The sequence below is a fragment of the Macaca fascicularis genome, chromosome 1, assembly GCF_037993035.2.
Source record: "Macaca fascicularis isolate 582-1 chromosome 1, T2T-MFA8v1.1".
In the NCBI taxonomy this organism is placed as follows: Eukaryota; Metazoa; Chordata; class Mammalia; order Primates; family Cercopithecidae; genus Macaca; species Macaca fascicularis.
Window position 1 is genome coordinate 210,179,784 of NC_088375.1, and position 12,210 is coordinate 210,191,993.

The window sequence follows — 12,210 nt, forward strand, 5'->3', positions numbered from 1 at the left end:
GTGACCCTAAGCCCACAGTTGGGCCTTTGAGGGCCTTAAGAATTTCTGCAGTTTCTTCCTGGGCCGAGGAGAGGCAACTGCTCCAGGTCCCTGGCTCCCAAGACCCCCACAACCTCCAGGAGTGTCCGCTGGGCCAGGAGCAGGGGAGGGGAGTCTGCCCAGCAGGAGGGAAGGGGTTAACCACAGACCTCCCGGATTCTCCTAATCAACCCCAGGCCGCTGGAAGCCCCACTTGCAGCCCCGGGAGGGAACCGCTGGCCTCCCTGCCCGCTGGCCCCCGGCCAGCCCGTTTCCCTGCCCAGCCACCGACCCGGCTTTCATCTGCTCACAGGGGGCCGATTCACAGCAGACCACCCCAGGCCCGGCACCCGCCTGCGATTCCGCGAGGCTGTTAAGAGTCGGGTGTAAATCTCCTGACAGGCCGCAGAGCCGGCCTCGGGCCCGGCGCCCCACCCTGCTGCTGGGCAGACAGTGGCTGCTGTGTCTGGGTCACAGCCGCACCAGGCAGCCAAGAAGGCTGCCAAGTGGCTTCAGATGGGTGAAGGGCCTGGTCATTGGAGCCCACACTGTCCCCAGCCGACGATGCTGTTCCTGTGGCCCTGCCCGACTCTGCTTCTCCCAAGAGGCTGAACACTGAGCTGGCCTCTTGCCTGTCGGACCTTACAGCCAGGTGACCCAGCTCTTCTCTCGTGGAGGTCTTGGGAAGCGATGACCTTAGCAGCTGGGCTCCGTAGAGTGTGTGGCCTTTCCGGGTTTGAATCTCAGGGGTGCCACACACCGTGTGACCTTGGCTGTGTGCCTCCACTTTTCCATCTGTAAAACGGGGGTGATAGTCACAGCCTATCAGAGGGATGAGACCCTTGGAGACGAAATGCATGGCCCACCTTGCACAGTGCCTGGCACATCATGGATGCCTGCTAAAATGGTTGCCACTCCTATCATAGAGGCTTGTGTTGGGCCTGCATGGAGGCAGGGGGTAACCCTGATGGTCTCTTGGTTTCCCCAGAGGCACCTGGTGGGGGTGGGACCCCAGGCTGGCCAGGCTGGTGGTGGTGAAGGATTATTCCCTGGGGACAGTGGTAAAGGAGCCCCAACCCAGAATCCAGCCCTGGTCCTCTAGCTCCCACACTGTGTGACCCTGGTGAGTCCCCAGCCTGGCTGCGGCCCAGCATTCCTGCCCCCTCTTTGGCCTTTATCATATGCCTGTGAGGTTGGTCACCCCCACTGCACAGATGCGTCAAAAAGGAGCTGTTTGCCTAGAAGCAGATGGCCAAGTCAGAATGGGAGCCCAGAACGCCTTCCTCGAAGGCCAAGGCCTGGCGGGCTGTGTCATTGTTGAAACCTTTCCTGACCCTCGGGGGTTAAAGGTGTGATCCGCATTTTGCAGATGAGACAGCTGAGGCCCAGAGGGCAAGAGTGACTTGCCCAAGACCATGACCACGGGTGGGTGAGAGCTGCCTGGTATGAGCTTGGGGCGGCTGGGTCCTTGGGAGGGGCAGGCTGGGATCTGCCCTCCATAAGTGAGGGCTGTAGGCACTAATCCAGGCCATGCTGGAGTTGCTGTCTGATCTGAGCCCAGCAGCTGGAGGCTGACAGCAGCCAGGACAGGCCCTGAGGGCCAACACGGGGCTTTCCCCAGCTGTCTCCATCCTCTGCTTTTAAAAACATGTGGCCTGTCCTCCAGCTCGTCGGCACCCTCAGGGGTTAGACAGTATGATAACCACTTTACAGATGTGGAAACTGTGGTCCGGAGGCAGAGAGGGACTTGGTGGGCTAGAGCAGGGTTTGACTGGAAATTGCACTCTCAACCCTGAGCTTCAGAGCAGGGAAGGGCCCCTGGTGGAGTCCACTGAGACCTTCTCATCTTCCTCTCCCAAGTCTTATTCTCCTGGGCCTGAAGACGGCGGCTCTGGGCCCTGGGGCTGGACGGGGCCCTAACACCTATTGTGGAGTCCTGATGGTCAAAACACAGGCTCTAGGGAGAGCAGGTGGCCATGTGTCTTCTGCATGACCTTGAGCTCACTGGCTGTCCAGAGCCTCAGTTTTTTCACCCATATGATAGGATGGTGGCAGACGTTACTTAAGAGGATGTTGCAAGGCGAAACAAGACGGTGCGTGCCAGCAGCTTAGACGCTGCAGTGGAGGAAGCGCCTAGGGAGCATCTGCTGCCGTTTTGATGACTTCCACTCCTGCTGGCCACTGCTTTAAAGGGCAGTCCTAGCCTGCAGAGGTGCGATGGGGGCTCTCTTGTGGGAGAAAGGGGGCTTCCTGGCAGAGGGGCTCCTGGACTGGGCTTCACAGGACAGGAAAGCATTGCTGGCAGAGGCTGTCCTGAGCTGAGGCTCTGAAGACTCGGGGGCAGAGACTATTCGAGAAATACTAGGAACAGCAGCAGCAGGAAGAAGTGGTAGTGGGTGGGCCCTGGGGCCAGCAGCCTGGCCTTCTTTTCTTTTTGGAGCCCCTCTGACCACCGACTGATCTTTGCTACCTTAAATCAGTGACTTTCAAAAGGAAGGGGCCTCAGTGGGCAGACTGTACAGATGGGAAACTGAGGCGTACCAGGACTGGGCCCCAAGTGACGGAGTGGGTTAGGGCCAGAGCTCCCCACGCAGCTCTCGCTCTGGGTAACTGAATGAAAGAGGCTTTTTCTGAAGGCCATCTTCTTTCCTCAGGCACAGGAACTTCTGTCCTCTTCCCAGTGTGAGGGCCCCAGCCCCGTGGCTCTGAGACTCTCTGGCGCCCTGGCCACGTGGGGCCGCCTTGGCTCCCCTCTGCCCCTCCCTGGCAGTGGCTCCAGCATTCCACAGTAACAAGGAAGCAATTTCCGAAGTGCTGCTGGACTCCCCTCCTCCGGGAAGTCTGCCCTGTGGAGGGCAAGGGAGCATATGGCGGGAGCATGGGTTCTGGGGTCAGATTACCTGACCCACAGCCTGGGTCCTGGAACAGCCGCTCAGCGTCGGTCTCATGGTGAAGCCTCAGTGGCCCCTTCTGAACAATGGGAACAAAAGGGAAAGTGTCAGGAAAAGAGCCCTGGGCTTGGAGTCAGGGGACCCGGGTATGAATCCTGCTTTGCTGCTCATGCTCTGTGTCCCTCACATGACTTTGGCATCCTGGCCTCCGCACCCCAGTCTCCAGCATGGAGATGATAGTTCTGCTTCCTTTGGGCATGAGCAGAGATAAAAGCGATGGTCATGATGGTGGTGACCCACGTGGCTAGAAAGTGTCCACACCTTAGGCCAGCACCTCAACCCACAAAGACAGTGTGATGGGGACACCGCAGCTTGGGGTGGGGGAAGGGAGTGTGACTTGAGTGAGACCACCAGACTACAAGTGGCAGGACCCGTCCTCGAACCCAGGCTGGCTGTGAACCCCGCCCTCTTCCGCCAGGCCGCGGGAGTAACTGTAAACACTCTGTGTACACTGTGTGACTCAGAAACAGGGGACTTTATTCTCCTGTGACGAAAGTGACAAGGCCTGAGGTTTTGCACCAGCCCTGTTGGCTCCCTTCAAGCTTGTGGCTGACTAAGACACCCAGATCCTTTGCACTCAGGCTGTCGTCGGATCAGTCTGTGGTCCCCACATCCACATGGTGGGCTTCATGCCTGTTAAGATTCTTCTGCTCACTTGTCCCCCAGCTCATCCACATCTCCCTGCCATTTCCAGTGGCCTCAGGAGCAAGGACAACATTTCCTCCAAGCCCTGTTAGGGCTGAAGACTGGGTCTGGAATTGGAAGCTCTGGCTGTACTGGGCCTGCCCTCCTCAGGGTAGCAGTCAGGTGCCTTCCAAAAGGCACCCCTTCCCCATCCGCCCAGGCCCCACCCATCCCACTTGCCCCATCCCCAAGGGCATCTGAGTTTGCAGACCCCGGCTGAACTCGCCCCCAGGCCATGTTTTCCCCTTTGTTGCCAAGGGTCCCGGGAGGCAGCAGTGGGGGGCCTGGCCAGAGACCAAATGGTCTTATTCCTGCCACCAAGTGGCCCATGGATTCCTGGTCTGGGGCCTCATTGGAGGAGAAGGTGGGGCTCCCTGTTCTTGGTGACTGGCTGAGCCCCTGTGGCTCCCAGGCCCCCTGCTTTCTTTCTGAGGCTCCCAGATGCCCGTTCAAGCTTCCAACACGGATGTGTAGGGAGCTTGGGGGCCTACAAGTACCAGAATCCATTGCATTCCCATTCTGAAAATCAGAAATCAGGCCCACACAAGGCCTCAGGCTCTGTCCCCTCATGCCCTACAGTGGTTGACAGTCTTTTCCCACTTTTCGAATCCCCAGGAATCACATGTCCAGGCCCCGGGAAGCACAGTGAGTTCTGTTTTACCTCCCATCTACATCTTGCCTCTTCTCCCTCTGCCAATCTAGAAAATGCACACATTCCTCTAGACCCAAGGCCTTAGGCAAACCTTCTCTTCCTCCTCAGCCCCTTCCACATCTTTTTTTTTTTTTTTGAGATGGAATCTTGCTCTGTCACCCAGGCTGGAGTGCAGTGGTGCAATCTTGGCTCACTGCAACCTCCGCCTCCCGAGTTCAAGCGATTCTCCTGCCTCAGCCTCCCGAGTAGCCGGGATCACAGGTGCCCACCACCATGCCCAGCTAATTTTTGTACTTTTTTTTAGTAGAGATGGGGTTTCACCATGCTGGCCAGGCTAGTTTCAAACTCCTGACCTCACTCAGGTGATCCGCCCGCCTCGGCTTCCCAAAGTGCTGGGATTACAGATGTAGCCACCATGCCCGGCCCACACCTTCTTTTCTAAAGGGTCCCAGGTCCAGGAAATCCCACCCTCTGCTCCACGTGTGACCTCCGACAAGCTTCCTCGCTTCTCTGCAGTTGCAGTTCTCTTACTTGTAAAAGAGGGCCTGGCCACCCTGCCTGCCTGGCAGCCTCCCTCCAAGTCATGTGAGGCAGAATGGTTGTGACCATGTTAGGGTTGATCAGCCGAACCCTGGAGTGCACAGTCCTCCAAGGGAGCGGTCCTTTCCTCAGGTCAGCCCTGGAGAAGCCGCAGCCACTTGGGGGGTGTGAACAGGGACGTTCCGGGGAGCATGGTGTGTAAGGGAACTAAAGGGGAAGCTTGGGAAGAACTGAAGTGTGAGTGGAGGGGACAGCGGAGTGAACTGTACCTCCAGTGGCCAGCAGGAAGGAGGGATAGCAGCGTCATCCTCGCCATTTTGCAGATACTGAGTTTGAGCTCCAAGGTGTGCTACTAAAAAAGCAAGTTACAGAATGACATGCCCAGGCTGAGACCGTTCAAGGGAGTTCCATGAGAAACTTACTCTGCGTTTTCCATTCCTGGAAGATGAAAAATGTCTGGAAAGAAACTGGTCACAGTGGGGACTCTGGAGAGGAGCTTAGAGGGGTGGAAACAGCCTTATCTGTAATGCTTTTATTTTTGTAAATATTCGTATGTTGCTTGTGAAATGTAAAATTAGTAATTAAAAAAGTGTGTGTGGCAGGGGAGGTCCCTGCAAGCTTGACGTCACTCCAGAAGTGTCCCTCGGCCTCAGCAGGCTGCAGGAGGGTGGGGGCCTGGCCACCTTGACCCTCCCAGCACCTCTGAGCCCTCGGATGTGAGACTGGGATTCTTCCTGTGTGGGCTCTGGCAGATAGGGAGTGGGAAATGCTGGCAGTTTTCTCCAGGTGTGACATCTCGTCCCTGACCCCAGCTTCCAGGCACAGATGGCCGTCTAGTCCCTCATGCAAGCCCCCTACACCTCTGGCCAGCATCCTGGTGGAGTTTTTTCCTGCCGGAAGCCCAGAGAGAAGGCATGTTCTGGGGATCCCTGAGTGACTTAGGGCTGGAAAAGCCTGCAGTCCCATCCTGGGGCCACCTCCCATTGTTCTTGTAGACATGGGAGACAGTGTGCAAGGCAGGCTGGGATGCTGGGAGGCAGAGGTGGGCAGTGCTCCTGGGTTCTCTCCCTGCCTCCCTTGGGGGCATGAGCCACTGTCTCATGTGTGTTGCCTCAGTTTCCTTTTTTAGATCTAGGGCCCTCGTTCTGTTGCCTAGACTGGAATGCAGTGGTACAATCAGCTCACTGCAGCCTCCACCTCCTGGGCTCAAATGATCCTCCTGCCTCAGTCTTCCCAGTAGCTGGGGCTACAGGCTTGTGCCACCCCACCTGGCTAAGTTGTTTTTTTTTCAAATTTTTATACAGACAGGGGTCTCAATAGTTGCCCAGGCTGATCTCGAACTCCAGGGTTCAACTGATCCTCCCACCTCAATCTCCTGAAGTGCTGGAATTATAGGCGTGAGCCACTATACCTGGCCCTCAGTTTCCTCCTCTGCTAAACAGTGTGTTGTAGAGGTTTAGATCACCGGGTGTTGTAGAGGTTTAGATCACCGCGTGTTGTAGGGGTTTAGATCACTGGGTGTTGTAGAGGTTTAGATCACCGGGTGTTGTAGAGGTTTAGATTACTGGGTGTTGTTGAGGTTTAGATCACCGGGTGTTGTTGAGGTTTAGATCACAGTTGTTGTAGAGGTTTAGATCACAGTGTGTTGTAGAGGTTTAGATCACTGCGTGTTGTAGAGGTTTAGATCACTGGGTGTTGTTGAGGTTTAGATCACCGGGTGTTGTTGAGGTTTAGATCACCGGGTGTTGTAGAGGTTTAGATCACCGGGTGTTGTAGAGGTTTAGATCAACGGGTGTTGTTGAGGTTTAGATCACCGGGTGTTGTTGAGGTTTAGATCACAGTTGTTGTAGAGGTTTAGATCACAGTGTGTTGTAGAGGTTTAGATCACCATGTGTTGTAGAGGTTTAGATCACCGCGTGTTGTAGAGGTTTAGAGCACCGGGTGTTGTAGAGGTTTAGATCACCGGGTGTTGTAGAGGTTTAGATCACCGGGTATTGTAGAGGTTTAGATCACTGGGTGTTGTAGAGGTTTAGAGCACCGGGTGTTGTAGAGGTTTAGATCAACGGGTGTTGTAGAGGTTTAGATCACTGGGTGTTGTTGAGGTTTAGATCACCGGGTGTTGTAGAGGTTTGGATCACAGTGTGTTGTAGAGGTTTAGATCACCATGTGTTGTAGAGGTTTAGATCACCGCGTGTTGTAGAGGTTTAGAGCACCGTGTGTTGTAGAGGTTTAGATCACCGTGTGTTGTAGAGGTATAGATCACTGGGTGTTGTAGAGGTTTAGATCACCGTGTGTTGTAGAAGTTTAGATCACTGCGTGTTGTAGAGGTTTAGGTCACCGGGTGTTGTAGAAGTTTAGATCACAGTGTGTTGTTGAGGTTTAGGTCACCGGGTGTTGTAGAGGTTTAGATCACAGTGTGTTGTTGAGGTTTAGTTTAGATCACAGTGTGTTGTTGAGGTTTAGATCACCGTGTGTCGTTGAGGTTTAGGTCACCGGGTGTTGTAGAGGTTTAGATCACTGCGTGTTGTAGAGGTTTAGATCACTGTGTGTTGTAGAGGTTTAGATCACTGTGTGTTGTAGAGGTTTAGATCACAGTGTATTGTAGAGGTTTAGGTCACCGGGTGTTGTAGAGGTTTAGGTCACCGTGTGTTGTTGAGGTTTAGGTCACCGTGTGTTGTAGAGGTTTAGATCACAGTGTGTTGAGGTTTAGGTCACCGTGTGTTGTTGAGGTTTAGGTCACCGGGTGTTGGAGAGGTTTAGGTCACCGGGTGTTGTTGAGGTTTAGGTCACCGGGTGTTGTAAAGGTTTAGATCACCGTGTGTTGTAGAAGTTTAGATCACTGCGTGTTGTAGAGGTTTAGATCACCGGGTGTTGTAGAGGTTTAGATCACCGGGTGTTGTAGAGGTTTAGATCACCGGGTGTTGTAGAGGTTTAGATCACTGGGTGTTGTAGAGGTTTAGATCACTGGGTGTTGTTGAGGTTTAGATCACCGGGTGTTGTAGAGGTTTGGATCACAGTGTGTTGTAGAGGTTTAGATCACAGTGTGTTGAGGTTTAGGTCACCGTGTGTTGTTGAGGTTTAGGTCACCGGGTGTTGTAGAGGTTTAGGTCACCGGGTGTTGTAGAGGTTTAGATCACCGTGTGTTGTTGAGGTTTAGGTCACCGGGTGTTGTAGAGGTTTAGATCACAGTGTATTGTAGAGGTTTAGGTCACCGGGTATTGTAGAGGTTTAGATATGTGGGGCAGGACATAACAACCATTCTCTGTTCAGAAAGGCGTTTGAAAACCTCTGGAAAGAGGCCGGTGGTGACCTCAGGGTTCTCCCAGCAGAGAGCTAAGGTCAGACCTCAGGAAGAACTTCCCAGCAGAGTGAGGCATTTCTGTCTCCACTGAGACTCAGGAAGCAACAGCTGATGGGCTCCCTGTGCTCTGCAGGGCACCGGCAGAAGCTGGAGGACCAGACCAAGCCGTTCCCTGAACGCTTTGGGGAACTGGAACGGCTGCGCATGCGGGTGACACCGAGCACGCCCAGCCCCCGAGGCTCACTCAGCACCACAAGCCACTTCAGCAGCCAGCCGCAGACCCCAATCCAAGGTACGGCACGGAGGGAGGGCTGCAGCGGGGCGAGGTGGGGGTGGAGGTCCTGGATGTGGTCCAATCTGCCCCAGACCAAAAGCCTGTCTGAGGATCAGTCACTGCACCCCCTTGTTTTGTGGAGGAGCTGCTGGTGCTTATTGGCACCTGCAGACAGTTCCTCTGGGCTTGCTGTGTGTTGGCCGTCATTCATTGACTCAGCAAACACTTACTGACGTTACTGGCACACGCCCGGTGCCTGGCCCCAGGAATCTGCATACTAGGAGTTCACTGCGCCTGGGGAAATGGGGTTAACCCCATAGTGCCCCTATTAAAATTGGGGCATGACTTGTCCAAGGAGCCGTGACAGACTCGCTGCTGCCGTGTACAGTTTCCCCACCCCTGTCCCACAGCCTCCGATTTTTCATCCGAAAGTGGATTGGTGGCGGATGCCTCTGCCCAGGGCTGGGATGGCATTCAAATGACATTACTGCACTCACACAAACTTTGCACACTGTTAAGTGACATTCCAACCTAGAGAGGCACATAGCATTCCTGGGAAAGGTCTCCCGCCCTGCCCAGCGCTTCCTCCCAAACAGGAGGAGCTGAGGTGGAAGGGAAGACACAGCCGGGGTCTCCATCTCCACTGCCTAGACAGATACAGCAAGCACAGCTGCAGCCACTCCTCAGGCGGGTCTGCTGGAGTTACCGAGGTGCCTGGCGCGTATAGTAGGCACTCGTTAAATGGCTGCTGGCTGCATCTCTCCTCTGTTCTCTCAGTCAGTGAGCTGGGGACACGGGAGGCTGCGTGCACAACCGGCCCTCGGGCTAGGTGGGGTGCCAAGGGTGCTTGGTGGCCTGGTGGACGGAGGCAGGCGGCTGGCTGCCATCACTGGCTGTGCCCATTCTTTCTCAGTTCCCCCGGGCCTGGTTAGAACCCCGTGGCAGATGAATGAATTGAGAAGCCTAAGAGGTTCAGAGCCACCCTCGGGTCACACAGCCCATCTGTGACCAGGTCCAGAGTCTCCACAGTACCTGTTCCCAAAAACTTTCTGTACCTCTGAGGGGACAGACAAGGGGGCCTGGAAAAGGGCTGCCAACCGGTCTGCCTGCCCCACCCCCTTCTCCAGTGCCACACTGAGGTGGGGGCCAACTGGGTCCCTCTACTGACATTGTTCCAGGCATAGTGCAGCAGCCGGGGGCTTGATGCAGGCCCTCAGTGTGAAGAGAGGACCCCTCCCCTTCTGGCCTGAGCTCAGGACTTCCGGCCTTGGTCCAGCTGAGACACCAAGGTGGGCAGAAGCCCCAGGCCCAGCCTCTCTGAGCCCAGGAACTAGTGCGTTTGAGACTCTCAGCTCTTGAGCCCATGAGTTGGAGGTCTGTTCTTAAGAGGCATCGGAAGGAGCCCTGTACGCTGTGCTCACGCCCACCCCTGCCCCATAGCTGCCCCTGCTCCTGCTGCCCACAGGCCAGCATCTGTCGAGGTGTGGTAGCCTGAGAGCCAACCTTTCCCCGCCATGGACAGAGCCAGACCAGGGGATCAGGGCCCAGCGGGGGAGCCAGAATCCAGGAGGTGGGGTGAACAGTGGCTTCCTGTCCACCAGCCCCCATGGAAGGAGAGCCCACATCTGCCCATCCACCGCTGGGTGGGCACAGCTTGGGAATCAGTGCCTGGCGCCACAGCAGGCACAGCTGCTGCTTCCACCCTGGGTTGGGAGGAAAGGAGCCCCAGCCTGTGTGGGGCAGTGGCTGACTTCTGCTGCTCTGCCTGCTTCTTCCTGAGGCCTGGCCCCGTCCCTTGCTAGCCCCCCACAGCACTGGGCCACAGGCAGCCAGACCTCTCCGTCCTCAGGCCTATCCCCTTTGGGTGAGAGAAAGGGCCTTGGATGACCAGGACAGGCAGGAGCATGAACTCTGCAGTCAGCTGGACCAGGCTAGGAATTCAGGTTCTGCCAGGCATTGGCTGTGTGATCTCAGACAAGACACTTAAACTCAGCCTCAGTTTTCTCATCTGTGAAGTGGGGAGAAGGAGGTCCCTAACAAAGAGGGGTTGCTGGCAGACCCAGGCTTGGGAAGACTCTCACAGGCCCCCCTCCCTCTGCCCTCAGACTCCCTCCTGGGGATCCCCCTCGGGACACCCCACTATCACTTCCCTCGGTGCCTGTTAACTGCTTTGACCCCCCAACCTTGGTCACTGGCAAGCAGTGCAGAGACCCCGGCCCCTCCCATACCCCAGCCCCAGCCCCCAGCCGCAGCCGCCCACAATGGGGGCTTCTCACAGCTGAAAGGGCTCATTCAGCCACCACGCAGCAGCCGGGGCAATCTGGAGAAGAAAATAAACATTTCCTTCCACTGTTGGGATTGGCCGCTCGACAGTGCCCCGGGCAGCTCGGGTTTCCTGGGGCTGTGAGGCTGCGGGGTGGGGGTACAGGAGCTCTGAGGAAGCTGCTGGGGGCTTCTGAGGGAGTGCTGAGGGCAGGTACTTCCCCCACCACCCCGCAGGAGGAGTGGTGCCCCTCAGGAAAGAGGCTGGAGGGGACGGTGGCAGGTCCAGGGAGGCCCAGCCCAGCGCCCTGCAGCCCGCATGAGCTCTGAGGGGCACAGTCCTGCTGTTGCATCCTGGGGTCTCCGTTTGTTTCCTTCGTCTTGAGAATGGGGTTCCCATCAGGCGGCCAGCACCCACTTCCACCCCGCCCATCTTAGCTGTGCTGACGTGCCCGGCACCTGCAACGAGACCTCTCCCACCGAGGGGCTCCCCAGATGAAAACTGGCAGCCAGGCGCCTCGGAGGCTCTCGGCCTCCAGGGGCAGGGACCTACTAGGGAGCATCCCAGATATCCCAGAAGGCCCCCGCCACCCAGACTGCTGTCCCCACATCTTCTTACCTTAAGCCAGGAGCCTCGCTCCGTTCCGATCCACGCCCAGGGCCGGAGTCCGCTGCTGAGGGAAACATAACGCCAGCTGACTTGGGAAAACCCCAAAGCCCCGAGAAGTTCCAAGTCCCAGCCTAAGTCACACAGCACCTCAGGCTTACAACTCTCCGTCCTCAGCCAAGCCTCGGCATGGCAGGCAGAGCCCACCCCGCCTAGCACCGGCCCTTATCCTTTGGTGGGTGACACAGAGGGGTTGCTGGCTGGACAGACTGCGCCTCTGGACCACTGCTAGGGGCTCATCCACCTCCCCCCGCTGCCAGAGTACAAGGGAGGCCCCACACCAGGGCCTCCACTTGGCAGGGCCCTGAATAAGCCAGTTCTCCTGGGTACCCAGAGTAACAAGCACCACAGCCACAGTGGCCTTGCAAAGCCTCATGGACCACTACTCTGTGCCCAGTGCCATTCTAAGTACTTGATGTGTATTAACTGAATCCCGATGAACTGTTATCGTCTCGTGTTTTATATGGGGTAACTGATGCACAGAGAGGTTAAGTGGCTTGCCCAAGGACACAAAGCTAGTAAGTGTCCAAACCAGGATAACTGTCTGGCTCCAGAAGCCACACAGTAAGCTTTGATCCTGTGCTGCCTCAAAGACGGACAGCTCCCACTCATGCATGTGCTGGGGATCAGGACCAGAGACCCTAAGATTGTGTGCCAGGTCCATGTGCTGTGTGACCCTTAGGCAAGTGCCTCACCCTTACTGGGCCACAGTTTTCCCACCAAGGGTGTTAGACTCAATCCCCAAGCCCTTTTGAATGCTGAGGTTTGGGGGGTCTGTGATGACAAAAGTGGGGGACAGAGGATGGAACACCCTTGCCTTGGAGCCCATTGAGAAGCCACATTCCCGGGGGAGCAGGGGCA

The 12,210-nt window shown here is 56.4% G+C and overlaps 1 protein-coding gene across 4 annotated transcripts in view; it reads left to right on the plus strand.

Moving 5' to 3' along the window:
- RUNX3 (RUNX family transcription factor 3) overlaps positions 1-12,210 on the plus strand; it is a 66,534-nt gene that overhangs the window by 50,452 nt on the left and 3,872 nt on the right. For 3 of the 4 annotated variants that reach the window (XM_045377867.3, XM_005544409.5, XM_074016576.1), the window contains one exon: positions 8,280-8,438. The exons of the other annotated variant lie outside the window; for it this stretch is intronic. In XM_045377867.3, coding sequence (XP_045233802.2) covers positions 8,280-8,438 — 159 coding nt within the window. The remainder of the gene's footprint in view (positions 1-8,279; positions 8,439-12,210) is intronic. 4 annotated transcript variants of the gene reach the window in all.